The sequence below is a fragment of the Haemorhous mexicanus genome, chromosome 8, assembly GCF_027477595.1.
Source record: "Haemorhous mexicanus isolate bHaeMex1 chromosome 8, bHaeMex1.pri, whole genome shotgun sequence".
NCBI lineage: Eukaryota > Metazoa > Chordata > Aves > Passeriformes > Fringillidae > Haemorhous > Haemorhous mexicanus.
In genome coordinates, this window is record NC_082348.1 from 28,365,575 (window position 1) to 28,381,361 (window position 15,787).

The 15,787-nt window shown below is 40.8% G+C and overlaps 1 protein-coding gene across 15 annotated transcripts in view; it reads right to left on the minus strand.

Annotated features, from left to right (window-relative positions):
• Nucleotides 1-1,074: 1,074 nt before the first annotated feature.
• SLC39A10 (solute carrier family 39 member 10) overlaps nt 1,075-15,787 on the minus strand; it is a 72,144-nt gene continuing 57,431 nt past the window's right edge. For 12 of the 15 annotated variants that reach the window (XM_059853392.1, XM_059853400.1, XM_059853393.1 and 9 more), the window contains 7 exons: nt 13,602-13,771; nt 12,461-12,679; nt 11,076-11,196; nt 9,397-9,765; nt 7,505-7,585; nt 5,614-5,804; nt 1,075-4,281 (listed from right to left, as the gene is read on the minus strand). In XM_059853392.1, coding sequence (XP_059709375.1) covers nt 4,123-4,281; nt 5,614-5,804; nt 7,505-7,585; nt 9,397-9,765; nt 11,076-11,196; nt 12,461-12,679; nt 13,602-13,771 — 1,310 coding nt within the window. In that variant the 3' untranslated portion in view covers nt 1,075-4,122. The remainder of the gene's footprint in view (nt 4,282-5,613; nt 5,805-7,504; nt 7,586-9,396; nt 9,766-11,075; nt 11,197-12,460; nt 12,680-13,601; nt 13,772-15,787) is intronic. The other 3 variants (XR_009487401.1, XM_059853389.1, XM_059853401.1) reach the window with 3 other exon arrangements.

Below are 15,787 nucleotides of genomic sequence, written 5' to 3' on the forward strand. Positions count from 1 at the left end.
GTGGGCTGGTTGGCTGCTTCTGCATCTTTTTTTTTGCTCTAGAGGTATTTTTTCCCCACCTTTTCTCAGTCCTGAAGCTGTACTGAATATACAAAGACACTTGCACAGAATCCTTTCCCAGAGATCTTTGGAATGCCCACAAATGCTGCTATTACCAAGGGCCAGTCAGGAACACAGCTGCTATTTGATGACATTCTTACACAGGTATGATGCAAAGCCACACACCACCTTACCCCAATTTTCTACTGTACATCCATGTTAGTATGTTCACATTCCCTCCTGAGTTTTCACTGTAATTTATTGTGTTGTATCTCTATTCCAGGGAAATTTTCCACTCCAGAATGTTTTAAGGCTTTTTTTGAGGTGGTTCTATTTTTTCTGTCTATCTTCCCAAGGAAACATTTTGTGACTGTATGGTCAGTTTATAGATCTCCTACTTCCTCCAGCTCTTAAGAGTTTTCAGCCCTTGGCCAGTTCTAGTCCAGTGTGTAAGCCAGGTACAGCAGTGCCACCACAGTTCAGGATTAAAAAAAACAACCACATCTGTAGGCAACAGGATTTTGTTAGTCCTAAGCCATAACTTTTGCTGCAGTGATAGAGGGAACTCTGCTGCTTTAGAGGAAGGCACTTGCAGCCATGCCACAGTGAGTGAAAGAAGAATAGTGAGGAGGGTTTACAGGCAGGAAACTCAGCCATGCTCCGGGCAGACCATGTTTCTGAAGGGTGGAAGTGAGAATGTCCCACGATGAGCAGCTTTCTCTAGAAGAGGCCATGGAGCTTTCCCCTGAGCACTCCAATGGCTACAGCATCAGCCAGACAATCACAGTGACTTTCCATGGAATCCCCCAATCCACTCCTTTGTTTTCAGTATTGCTCCTACCTGACTGCCCTATACAGAAATGTAGGACAGAGCATTTCTGTTGGTTTTTAATTGTTTAAGCAATTGTTAAGCAAAGTATTTTGACCCCGTCCTCTTCAGAATTTCTATCGGGGGCTTGTAGTGATGTCTGCAGAACTGAAAGGAATACTAAAACATAAAAGTAATCCAACCTTAAGAAACTCAACAAAAATATCTGATCCTTGAATATTTTTTTTTATTTTCTGAAGGCTCCTTATGTATAAGGAACATACATAAAATGAACACAACACTGTTGACAATGAACAAAACAGCATTTGATAATTTCCAGCTTTATAAAATTTTTTTAAAAATGATTTAGTTATAACAAAAAAAACCAATAGCTCAGCAAGTTATCTTATTGGACCATTATCACATTTTAAACCATAGACTCAGTTGTTAATGGGGAGAGGAAAGAAAAAAAATAATAAAAAAAATAATCACACTGCATCTAGCAACTACAACATTTTCTAAGCATAATCACAGCGGATCGAGTGCAATGTGATTTACATCAGAATTCACATGGGATGTCACACAGTGACAGCATTGTAAAATATACAAGTAACATTTATGCCCTCCAACAAATACAAGTTAAATGAGACTCTGGATTCAAGCCAAATGGAATGTTGAAGCCAAGTAGAAATGTAGTGGAATTCAGATTGTCTGTAACATGACCCAAAAGTGTACATTAGAATCATCTGGAATTCAATACTGGTGGAAACAGAGAAGTCACAGCTGTTACACTGCTCTGTTACACTTGCAATAAATACTAGAAAATAAAAGTAAACAATCTATACTCCGTGAAAAATACAGTACCTACCTTCAATGACCATGTTTTTCCCTTGTCTGAAGATGGTCTTGGAAGGAAGTTAACTATTTTCCTACAGAGGCAGTGTATTGAGCTATAACCACATTCCAACGAATACAACAGTAAATATACTACTGGAAATACAGAAATCTTCATTTGAAAAGAATTAAGAGAAACAAATCTTTAAAAAAATCATTTGACAAAACATCAGCTGTATAATGACCCCCTTGTATTTCAGAATTAACAGAAAAGAAAAAACTTAAGTCAGTCAGTTTAATACAAAAGAAACAGAGATTGTTTAAACTCAGATCTTCAGAAGGTATCCAGGAAGTTTTGTCTCATTGACTTAACATGGGCACTATGCAAAAATGTCATCCAGGAGTTTTACACTGCAGAAATTCAGCAATCTGAAGCTAACAACAGTGTGTTTGCTAATTAGGGTTCTACACTAAATGTGTTTAGAGAGGAAAAAAGAAAACCTGAGTTCAGAACATCAAATGGCTGCGTGCCTGAACTCTGGGCTTTTGGCTTCTTCACTGAAGAAACTGCACCCTTCTTTGAAATGGACCCTTAATACTGTTTCCTGATACTGCATGAGGAAGAAATACTGGCAACCAACTGATACCTTTCAAACACATGAGCTGCTCTCAGTAAAAGCTAAACTGACCAATGAAGCTTCCAAAGTAAAGGGCCACAGGAAACACGGGAACTTGAAATGGAATGCAGAGACCCACTGGCTCTCATTAAAGGTGTCAGGATTAAGTGTTTTTAGCAGCTACACTGGCACCAAGCAGACCGAACTTGAAAACTTACAGCACACAGTCAAAGTACAGCTTTTACCTGGCATACACAGTAGAGAGACAAACTGGATGTTGGAAAAAAAGCTACTACCATGCTTAGGACTGATACTACAGAATCAACTTGCACTCCCCACAAACTCACAATTCTTTTTTTTTTAAGGAGATGGGTACAAGAAGAACTAACTCATGTCTGGCAATAAATGCCTGTCAGCACAATCTGATCTAGGACAGCTGGTCCCAGCAAGTTAAGGCCCAAATTTTCAGTCTATTCTTCTAAATGACACATACCATGGTTCTACCACATCTGCTTTTTAATAATCTAATTTAAATACCAAAATTGTAAAAAAATATCATAGAAATGAACTCCTTTATACTGGAAGTAGAAATCTTCTTACATATTCTTTACTGCCAGAAATGGCTGGTGTCACAATGTCTGATATCAAGGCATTGTAGGAACAGATTTGATGCGCTGTTACAGTATCGTAAATACCCTACCAGTACAACATACACAGAGCATAATTTAACCCTTGTGTCCAGCTTCAGCAACTAGCATCTTGCACCTTGGTTTAACATGAAGAGGAGAAAACAGTCCAAAATAATCATTTTAAAAAATGGAGCAATTCCCACATGGATTCTCTTGTTAAAAGAGTTTGCACAAATTCACAGCCACAATTCTTCAGTAGTTTATGCTGCAAGTGGCACACAATACATGTTTAGCATCTGTAAGAAAGAACCAGAAACAGCTCAAGAACTCCAAGGTCAGGGATTTCCCCAAGCTAACACTAATTCTACTGCATTTTGCATTTTCCTACTAATATAAAGGAACAAACATCAAATAAATCTCAGCTGGGGAAAAACATCATCAAACTGACCCTTGACAGAAGTTACACTTTGCAGAGTACATGGCAACAGCCTGCCTTCTTACACAGGAGCTTTGCAATGATGGAGTGCAGCTTAACACAGCTTGTAAGATTTTAAAGAGTGTTTAGGCTTGGGGCTTCTTTTGAAAAATTTAAGCCAGCACAGTGGTTTCCAGCCATGTCCTGCTGTAAGACTGAATACTTCAAGTCACCACTATGGAGAAAAATCAGCACAGGATTAATACATATATATACAGATGTGCACACACACAAGTATATGTGTGCACATCTGTCTATATCTATACAGATCTGTACATACCTAGAGCTGTGAGCTACTCAAGTCTCTTGTGGCATTAAAAGTTTCCCTGGGTTCCTTGCACAGGTGTGAGTTTCAGCTGCAACATCTGGGTTCTGTCCAAGTGCACTAATGGAACGGTATTTTCCCAAACGAGATCTTGTCCTGTACTTTTTCTTTCTTAAGCAAGCAGTGCTCCCTATACAGCACCCTGCCTTGGCCCTTATTTCTCAGAGTCAGGGTTTCCTAAACGTCGCTCACTCGAGTTTAGGAGTTGTGTTGGGTAAGCTCAGCTGATGGGATTAGAGAAAAGCAGAAGCTACTCTAGGCAGAAAGGAATCTCCTGTCCTTGTGTAAGCAGTGCAAGCACCTCGTGTCCTCTGAGCAGTGTGCACACAGCCACACAGTGCAGACTCAAAGCCAGACAGCAACAGATTGGAACCACAGTGATTACCAGCATCAGGTCAAAACTGGATGTCAAGCACTATTTTGTCTTCATAGAGGGCAATCACCAGCATGATGGCAAATCCAAGAAGCAGGCCTAGATTCTGAAGAATAAACTGCCCCACAGGACAGTAACCATGCTCTTCATTATCTCCATCTCCATGAAGCATTTCTGGAAGCTAAAAGATACAAAGCAATTTAGGAAGTTATTTCACCTTTATTCCATTTATACATGGACAAGTTTACAAGATGATATTGTCAAGGATAAACACTCCAGGGTTCAGATACAAAACCAATACAATAAGACACGGCTTAAACTCTACTGAACAACTGCATTCAATAAAAACATGATCACCTAATGTATTTACAAAACAAACTAATAATGCCTTTCCTTGAACTTTCACTGAAGTATCCATGTAATTGAACATTAGGTTCCTCAAGATAGGGTGCAGCCCAATATTCTTCAAGTTCTGCTCTTTTAATTTTAAAAGAATTCAAGTCATGCTCAAATAAACATATGACTTGGATTAACCCAGCCATTCATTTGTCATTTGAAACACTTAGACATACTCACATACACATCCCTTTTAAATATGGGGTGCTACAAGGAATGGATAGAAAACCACACCTCTGTGAACCTCAGCTCACAGCCAGGGAAGAATCAAAATCTACTCTTCTTGTGTGCTAGGTAAAGAGGTCTTTGAGAAGGAGGCTCATTATGCAAACACCAAGACAAAACTGGTTCAGTTTCAAGTGTCTCTTGCAGAAGCTTTCCTGCTATTGTTGAGTCAGGCCATGGGACTTTGACTGTTTGGTTACTGCTATGATGGCCAAGGGAAAGAAAAAGGAATGAAGGAATGAAAGTACTAGGAAGTGATACTTCAGGCATTATAGGCTACTACAGAACACCTGAAGTTGCAAGAAGGATCACTCTACCCAGACATTCTATTTAACAATTTAGCAGGCCCCAAAAAGGACTTAGTCACCTATTAATAGATTGGAGTGACTTTATAACAACAGTATATTTACAAATTAAAGTCCCCATAATGAAGTGGAGAGCATTACAAAGTACCCCAAAAGAGAAGAACTCTCTCATCACCTTGGGCTGGTAAAGACAAGAAGTGAGAAAACTGCCTTATTTAAATGAAGCTCTGAAGCAGTTTAGAGAAATCAGGACTGAATATGGGCTGGTAACACGTGCACAGCAGCACTGCTGCCTGAAGGCTCTGATCTATGGTGCACACACACTTAGGATAATGCACCTATGTGTGCTTGAAGCAGCAACATTTTTTCCACTGGGTAATTTTTTTCAAAGCTACTCACCACAGCAGCTCTGGATTACCAGCTGCCCATAGTAAAAAGTTCAGGCTCAACTTTCCAGAACGGAATACACGACGGTGAAGTCTCGGTGAAGACTAAAGCCGAGCAGCAGACGGAAGTGCAGCACCCAGAGGAGCCCCATGCTCCCACCCAGCAGGCCCAAAGCCCAGCCCCAGCGCAGGCAGCCGTACCATGTCGACCAGGGCCACGTAGAGGAACATGCCGGCGGTGACGGCGAAGATCCAGAGGGTGATGTTGTTGGCATACTGCCCCACGGCCGTGCCGATCAGCATGCCGATGTAGGCCATCATGGCTGACAGCAGGTTGTACACGATGGCCTGCTTCACTGTCATCCCTGCCTTCAGCAGCACCGCAAAGTCACCTGTGGGGACAGCACGGGCTGTGCGTCAGCGCGCTCCGAGCAACCCTGAGACCCCCCTGACCACAGAGTGCTGCTGCTGCTGCTGCTGCTGCAGGGGCTCACGGGCCCCTCGAAGGACTGAACTCAGGCACTGCCATCCCTTGAGTAAGGTGTGATTGAAAAGTGCCTGTTCATCCTGCTGATTGTCACAGGGGTAGCAGTGATTAACTGGGAAGGGTGAATGGAGGGGTCTAGGTCTGCTCTTCCCACAGAGAACACACACACTCATCTTTCTCAGAAGTTCTCCATGGCACATAACACCAGAGGCTTAGTTAGGATCAATACAGGTGAAAATTCCTCTTAGCTATACATTATGCAAATCCAGGAAGAGGATAATGAGGCATTTGTCCCCACAGAAGATGACAATGAATTTGAGTTTGAGCACTAGGAAGAGTTACATTCACAAAGAATGACTTCACATCCACCCTGAATCAGTTTTCTGGGTAAAGGCATGCCAAGGTAATGTCTTTTATTCTGAATTCAGGACAGCTCTACTAAATTAGGTGCTAAAAGTAGATATTCTATAAAAGTCTAGACTTCGGTCTTGTAATCAGCTCTAATAGTTTTACTTCATTCAAACTGAATTCTTGTGATCATGAGAAGTGTAAGTTGATGTACAGACATCAGGGCAATGAATGCAGTATTCTTATATAATGTTTTTAAACCCATGCCTGAAATTATCTGCCTAATCTAGAATCAAAAATTAGAATCAAGACATATCAAAATTTAAAAAAAAATCAAAAAATAGGTATAAACTACTCACCCCTTAGACAAGGTTCATTTCATCATGCTATGCTGTTAAGTTCTAAGCACTGTAATAGACATTGCAATCCTTTATATACTGCAGCAGCTTCACTTTACTAATGATTGTATAGCACAGGTGTCAAACCACGAACACCTGCTCTATTATTTCCTCCCTATGCCCACAGTTTACCTATAGCTCAGGAGCTGCCTATGTAAAATGCTTTCCCTCATCACCTCTAAGGTTTTAGAAGTGCTTGTTTTACCTCACTTTTGATCATTCAGACCCAGCAGCTCTTCAGGTGAGCAAGCTGTGAGTACAGACCTAGGTCAATCTAGCACAACTTCAATCAGTGGAAAACCAGAAAATTCCTCCTCTCTCTGGCTGCTCTTTTTAAACTCTCAGGGTGCAGTAAATTTTCATGCAATGTAAAACCAACAGGTTTCATCATGGTTAGCTACCTCCAGAAGAAATGCTTCAATTAGTGAGGGGAGAATCAATGGCACTGCAACAGTGCCTGCAGGCTTTACCCTAAATGGCCACACCTGCTGAACTTGGCCACAGCTGGAACAAAGCCTCTTCTGAAATCCCCACGTGGAATTTTACCTATGTAAACCTGTGTTTACTTCATGACTTAACTTTGTGTAAGACAATGCCACACAGAGTGGTGTGAAACACTATAAAATGCAGAGCTATGTAAAATGTATGCTCCTAAGAATATTTTTAAAACATGCTCAAAAAACTTTTACAGAAGTGCTGTAACTAGACACTACCAACATAGTCCTGTAGCAGTACCTGCTCTGAAGCAGTTTCTGGTCACCTCTGCAGCTTCTGCACTGCATTGAGCTTATCACAGTATTACAACAGCTTGTAGATAAGGATTTTGTACAGATGGGGCACAGTTTCTACACTTACTTACCTAATTCATGGGGAAGCTCGTGACAAAATACTGCTATAGATGTACTAATTCCCCCTGTCAGTCCAGCACTAAAAGCTGCTCCTAGGGAAAAAAAAAAAAAAGGAAGAAAAATTAAAATTATATTTCACTATTTTCAGGTCATAAAATCAATAGACTTTGCAGAGCTGACACCCTTGTGTTAGAATGCACACTAATATTTTTCATTATGTCTGTGTCCTGTCTGTATACAAATGGGAAATACTGGAAGCACCCTGGATGTGCATTACCACTGCAGGCTTTATTACTCATTTATCTGAAAGACAAACCCTGGAGAGGAGAACACAACTGGCCAAAAATGTGTCATAAAGGCAACAAGCTAATAAATAACAACACTTTTAGGAACTCTCCAGTACATGAGGACAGTTAGGAATGTACATGAGCAAGAGTCTGGCTCTCTCCTTTCCAGCTTGGAAATCCAAACTAGTATTTAACTCATGACCTCTCCAGCTCCTTTCTACTACTCTATTTTCAGAGAACATATCAGCAATATTAGTACGCCAGACCTGGGAAATAATAAGGGTAAACATTGCCCTAAATATCTTTCAGTACTTTTGCATAAGCTAATTGAATTCAATCAACTTTAATGTCATACCTTAAATAATTCTGAGATGAGAAAACTGGTATTAAATTTCTGTACTGGAGCAGAGAAAAGCATAAAAAGAGCCTGCAGTGAGCAGTCTAAACAGGCAGCATAAAGCAGAAAGAGAAAACACAATCTGAAGACAGAGGGGAAATTTAACTTTCCTCTGGATTCCTTATAGCTTGATACATTAAAAAGATGAGCATGCTTTTCTAAAATCTACATTTTACCACAAATTCAGCTGTTTGGGCTTGAGCCAGAAATATTCAGAAATGGAGTTTCAATACTGTGAAGTTCTCAACAGAAGGCATGACAATTGTTTTTGGCCTTAAAAGCCATTGTCAAAGTGTCACATGTTTTATGTGAAAATGAAGCAACAAGTTAATTTTTAAGGAGTTTAGTTTCTTTAGAAGTTGTCAGAAGGAAGTGGAGAAACTGTAGTAGATTCCATTGTTAGCTAGACACCCTGACAAATGTTATCCCCCATCCTTTAAAATGGGTGTGTTCCTTCTGCCATTCGTACCCTTACTCTTAAGCAGCCACCTTAGTGAGGAACCAAAAGTGTGCACTTCAGTCCTCTCATCATCATCCTGACTTGTATATCTAAATTAATATACTTTACAACTCAAATCACATTTAGAGCATTGTGTGACTCCAAGTTGATTTAATACATCTAATAAAATCTGTTTGGTACTCCCATTTTTATTGCACTTGGCTAGAAATAAATCTATACCAACCGTGAGCCGAAATAATATTTTGCTTAAATTAAAATGAAATTATCCTAAGTAATATTTTTAACTGTGTTATTTCTGTAACCTGACTCACAGTGCATTTTTATTTGCAAGTACTGTGTAATTCTAAGTATTAACAATAATATAAATAGTATTACTATTATTGTTAGTAAATATATTTCTAAATAAGGCTGAAAGGCATTTATTTATAATTCTAAGGCAATGGAGACCCGAACAAGAAAGATGGGTTACTGTGCTCCATAAATCCCAAGGTTTGCCTGCACCAGTCTCTCCTTGGCAGAGACTGTGATTGTCACTGCTACTGATACACTAATTTTAGTGCAAATAGCACAGAATATTAACAAAAGGGAAACTATTACAATTGACAGCCTTTTTATTTCTGCTCTGCAGGAGACTGAACGATGGCAGTAACCACAGGTGCTAACTGGAAGCCTTACCTGTGATTACTGATAAGTCAAATATTAGCAGAGTTACTAAAGGTAAGGAGAAACTGTTGAGAAATACTCAGTGCTTTTGCTTACCGATTGCTAAGCCATCACTAAAGTTGTGAATGCCATCTCCCATAATTACCATCCAAGCAATATTAGCTATCCCAGTATCTTTCAGGTCTTTTCCAGAATGACAGTGGCCATGGGAATGATGGGAATGTTTGTGATGCCAGTGGTGACTGTGTTTTCTAGCTATCATTTTATCTTCGCCATGGCTGTCATACTCGGAATCGTGCAGCTCGTGCTCTTGGGCGCCGTGGGAGACGTCGTTGTGAGAGTGGTGCAGGTTGTTGTCCTCTTCCACAGGCAGGTAGTTTTTGGCAGGGGGCTCCAGCTGCCCGTCCAAGTCAGTCAGTTCAGTTTCATTCAGGCGATCTTCAGACAAGACCGAGTCGTCTGCTCCTGCAGAGTCCAATCAGTTGGGAGAGACACTGAGTTAATTCCTGTTTAACCAGCAACCACTGCACCCCTGACCTAAGGGTTAACTGCTCTGGGAAAGCAAAACAAGTACTTTAACACATCCCACTCCAGCAACTGTGTTGTCAGCATTCAATCCAAAAACTAAGTCTGTCCTTGAGACATTTTTTCACAGATTTGCATGTACAACATATAAAAGTCTCCACTGCAAGGCAGCAGCACTGCATCCACAGTGCTCAAAGCCAGCTTTAGCCCAGCCTACACTCGGGCCTGTAACTTTGCTACTGACAAAGTCTGTGGTTCAACACTGGCAAAGGAGAGTTGCCAGAATGATGAGAATGTCTTAAGAGCTGTAGATGGGGTCTGAATGGTTTAGGAAACCCTACCTGCTCTGTCTGCACATGCCTGTGAAGGTCACAGCTCACCCTCCACTGTCATGCAGACATTTCAAACATATGTTCAACCCCTGCACTGCTGAAAACTTTCCATGTTCTGTGTCGGTGCCCCAAATCCCATTTGAGATTGTTTGTGTGGAGAAGGCTGCAGTCCTAACTCTCTCTTCTACAAACCAATCAAATTAAATAAACCTAATTTGTGCAAATACAAATTTGTATAGGTTTTTCATCAATAAATTAATTCTGCAGCCATGCAGGCAACAGGATTGGGAGGTTATGAAGCAAAGCCTTTGCCCTTCTCTCCCCCTGTGAGAAGGGGGACAGAGCATTTCTTCTGGGTACACACAGAAGGAGCATCCACAGGCTGTCATGAAGGAACAGCGTGCAAAAGTAGTTTTGGATACTTGAGGAGTATTCAGGATACTTGGTTGCATTTATGGAAAGAAACAGATTTTGTTTATCTGTAACTGGTCAGATGCTGGGATCTTCAAAGTGGAAAATATCCCCATTCATTGTGTGGGTGTTCATTTTTGATCTAATTTTTGCTAGGGCTGAGCTAGTCAGTAACAGCTTAACCAAAACACCAGAAATACCCTGAAAACAAACAAGCAAGCAAGCAAGCAAGCAAACAAACTCCCAAAGACCCACAGCCACCCAAAACATGACTGCTTCTGAAGTCTGAGAACCATCTCTATGGCATATTAGAAAATGTTGAGAGTGCTCTCAGATCTAAAGAAAACAAAAAAGATTTAATAGGGAAAAGCCTATTAAGTCTTATTAACAATGATTTGCATAATAGCAGCAAAACTGTACGAGAGGTTACATGCTACACACCATGCCCCAGTAACCTGCTCCTACTTTGGATCTCCCACTCAGAGAATTCTGACAGTAACTGCCTACCTGCAAGGGGTTTCAGCTGAAGCCAGTCAGCATCTGGTCTGTTATTTAATTTGTGATCAGAAAGTTTCCTTCCAATTGGTGATTCTTCAGTCTGGGTTTTTTTGCACCATTTCTGCTTACTCTGCAAGAGGAAACAGGTAACGTCTGGTTTGTGACAGGACATTGATGGAAGTAACAGGAACTGAAATGCTGTCCAAAAACTTCTAAATAGATGAAGTTACTCTCTCTTACCATGTACGACAGAAATATTTTAGTTCAGAACATAGATCTTTATAAGGCTCAGCAGCAATCCCTATTCCAGTGGGAGTTCTTAGCTACTTACCATGGAATCTCACTCCCAAACACTTACACAGAGATAGATTTCACTTCAGTAAGAGGAGATATTCTGACAAGGATTGCTCTTATAGCTCAGAAATGCAGCTATTAGAGTTGTTCAAGAAAGCAAACTTGCAGCAAGAATAGCTCCTCTAATATGTTCAACTTTATTTTTTTGTTTTATATTCCTGTAACTTCCTTGTACTTCCCTTTAAGAAAGCAGCAAGCTTTTCTCTATCTGCAGCCCATAGAGCAGATCCCAAGGACTTGCCAAAGCAGTCTAGGGGACTTAATTATTTAATTAATCTCAAAGAAGATATGCACAATGTTACAGTTTTCATCCTTTTATCAGAAGATCTAAGAAATGCCCTCTCCAACACAGAAAATCTTTTTGCTGCCTGTCCAGCTCAGACAGCAAGTCTGACATGAAAACAGAAAAGCTGAAAAGTTTTCACAGTCATTTTAGGAGAAGCAAGCTGGAATTTCACCAAAATAATTTCCTCCTCAAAGCTGAATGACAAAGGCAAAGGCTAAAACTGAATTTCCATCCACACTCACACTCCCCAGGGTACTTGCTCTCCTTTTATACCCCTGCCATAAATATAGGGTGCTCCCAGCACTAAAAATCCAATCATTTCTTGAGAAACATGTTAAAATTTGACTGGCAATTTACAGAGAGCAGGAGGTCTAAAAACTTTAGCCTTTTTCTGATGTGGAAAACCTGGATACCTCTGTTTCACTGGCATTGTTAGGTGAGAGCATACTGTAAATTTCTTGTCAATCGTCTGACAATTGCTGGTTCTATAAGCAGATCTTTCTTGCATAATGCTTTCTCCTGCTTTTGCAAAAAACCCAGGAAGCTTTAGATGCAGCTTCCTCTATCAGATTTCTACACTGTTTTCCCAAGTTCCCTTGTTGAGAAAAGCAGCTTCTTTAAGAAAGGGATCCCTCCCATAACCAGACAGAGCACAGAGCACAGAGCAGCAGCACTTGCTCACAGAGCAAACACAATTCCTTAGCACTCACAAGGCAGCTTTAGGGAACGCATTTTTAACAACTTCAGCACCTACCTTTTGTTTATTGTAATGTTTGTACATTCTTATACAATGCTCAATGATGAAGAGAACATAAATGCCTCCCAGAGCCAAGAGCCCTTTGAGCACGGGGTCATTTTCCTCCAGGAAGCCCTCGGCGTGCACTGCGTGCGCGTGGCCGTGCCGGTGCGAGTGCCTGTGCTCGTGCACGTGGCCTTGGCCATGGTGGTGGCTGTGGTTGTGGCCTCCATGGGACTGGTGGGAGAGACAACAGTGACACCACTGGGCCAGAAGAAACAACAGAAACCCCCACCCTTTTTTGCTTTTTCTTCACACTAACATATTTTGCCACATACGATTTTCAATAGATTATTCATTACCCTCATCAGTAAAAAAATTCCTCTGTGAATTTTTTTTTTTTTGAGGGGGTAGAGAATGTAGCTTCAGCTTTTCTCTCATGATGCTGAAAATGAAACTAACACTCAGAAATATCACAAGAAATTATCATTCTTACTGTCCCATTAGCAACCAAGCCTTATGACTTTTTCAACTATTACAGTCAATTACAGCCTAAATTCTGATCTGAAATATGAAGTTTAAAAAAACCCCTAAAACCACAACCGAAAATGTGCACTTGAATTATACAAAGAAAACATGTAAATATTAGTATTTGTGCTAAACTGAGGTAACAGAATTTTAGAAAACACTTCCCCTTTTAAGATTTACAGTACACCATCATGAATTAAAAACTGCTCACCTTCCTTAGGCAATTGCTTGATTCAGTACATGAAAGGTTACTTTCTCCCTCAAATATAGCAACCAGGCAGGTTAATCCCAAGGAAATACTTTTAGGTACTGATACACAGCTATCAGTAAAGAAGAGACAGCAATACTGCTAATTTTAAAATACTCTTGTTGGGCTCCTGAGTGTTTTACAATAGTGTGACATCAGTTCAACAATGAATATGCAACTACTTTTCCCCACCTTTTTTTTTAGAGAAAAACATTTCCCTCCTTTCTGTCAGCTGAAAGTCTCCAAAAGTGTTGGTGTCCCTCACAACCAAGTCAATGTACAGATGTATCAGTGCACCTTTCTTTATTGACACTATCAAACAATTCCTCAAAAATTCTGGACTCGTTTACAATTAAGAAGAAAAGGTAAGGAGACCATACTTACATGTGGCAAGAGATGGAGCAGTGCATCTCCACTCATTGTTCCTACAGCCAGAGCTACCAAGAAAGTTAGAAGAAATTTGAAGCACCATTGGTTAATGATGGGAACCAAGATCACACCTAGCAAGGAAAGCAGGCTAATGACGGTGATAGAGATGATACCACAAAACCAGGCTGTGGGAAGAAACGAACACAGAGAGGTTATCAGAACAACACCTGGAAAACATTTAAGCCTGAATAATGACTTGCAACTATCTCTTAAGAAGGTGACTTTCCTTTAACCTAAGATGTGGGATTGTTCATTGAAAAGGTGCTGAAAAATTTAAAGGCAGTACTGAGTCCACAGCAAAGCAGAACTACACAGGCTTATTCACAGCATAGTATAATACAGTGAGACATCAGAAGACAATTAGCTAGAAAGAGCCCAGCAATTCTTCCTGATTGTTAGTTCCAGGCTTAGCTTTGCAGCCCTTCATGAAACAAAAAACAAAAGGTTTCATACTGGGACAAAACCATCTCTGCCTACTTAACTTACAAGGGTTCTACAAGCACTAACGTGTATGTAACAGTTGTTTTTCATATGGTTCTGATGCAAAACTTTTCTGGATTCTGTATTTCTCCGTGCTTGGAGTCACATGTTTAGTTTGGCACTATTTATTTCACCTGGTACTTTGAAACATACACCTTTATTCAAGAGACAATTCAACCTTTGGCAGAGGAACTCTAAAATCTAATTTTACAATAAGAGCTTGAACAGCTGAAATCAACTTGCTACCACCAAAAAGCAGCATTTATTTTTTCTGAGACTCTTTACTGTTGCCATTAGAAGAAGAAGTGAGAATGGGATGTGGTACACCCAACATATTCCTGTTAATGAGTGAAGATGTGAAAATTTCTACATGACATTGAAAAGAAGGAATTACAGAAGAAACAGATCCTATAAACAAGGAAACATGGCTCTTTCAGTCAGCATCTCACTCTAATAAAGTATTTTCTTTAAGTTTTAGTACAAAGGCTTTGATTTTCTTCCACAGGGTTTTTCCTAGCTCCACTTTTAATCAAATATGTATGTGTACCATATTTTGACAACTTTAAGATAAGTTACAGCTGCTGACTCAGAATCCCCAACATTTCTACATTTCAGAGTACAATCTGACTTTCCTGAGGGTCCACAAGGAGGGGAAAACATCCTGGAAAATGGGGCAGGGTATGTGTGAGAGGAGAAGAAAAGAGGAACGAGGATGTTGTAGTTGTTCAGTGTCAACATGAGGGTGAAACACCCCAAGAATTCTGTCTGTACAAACCCACTATGGAGCAGATTTATACGACTTTGCCAGCACAAGTGTGGCTGCTGCAGGCTCCGTCTGGTTCAACACCAAAGCTCATAACATCTGCTGCTTTCAATTGTATTCTGGGATATTCATTCTTACTAAGGCTGTGGCTGTCATCCCACAACACTGTATAAAAGGAAACAATCCAGCTGAAATGCAAGGGGTACAAGACCACATCCACTGGGAGAAAATGACTGGAAAAAGCTTTAGACACTATGAGGTGTGCACTGACAGACATGAGCACTGAGACCATAGAAAAAGAGAGTTGTTGGTAAGGCAAAGTCCACTGTCAGATGAGGAACTGAAAAACTGAGGTTGGAAAACAGGAATACAAAAGCAGGTCTAAAGCTGAAGCAGGACCATGATGACCAAGATACTGCCACAGGTCCCTAGACTGATCCCCAGAGCACTTCAGCCATGTACCCTGGACCAAGAGGCTGTGCTGAAAACCCAGCATACACGGAGCTGTCCCTCAGTGCTCAATCAAGCACGCATGCACAAGCAGCCCAAATAAAAATGACACAGCCTTTGGGCAGGACACACGGTGGGCACACTGGTGTTCAGTGCCAGGGTAGATGATCAACAGCCTTACATGGAGAAAAATGGAAAGGCTCGAGTTCCATCTATCACAGCAGGTTTGGCAGATACACCTCTGAGGGGCTGGAATACTCCTGTGGATGACACAGGACCTAAACATGGCATCATGATTAAGATAAGGCCCATGGGATTAGAACACGGGATCTGTGCCCCGCTCGGAGCGAGCCCCAGGAGCACTGGCATCTGCACAGGCAGAGTTACAGCTTCCACTGATCTGAGACACTTCTCTAAGCCATCTCCAGCGTTAAACTGAATGCTCCCC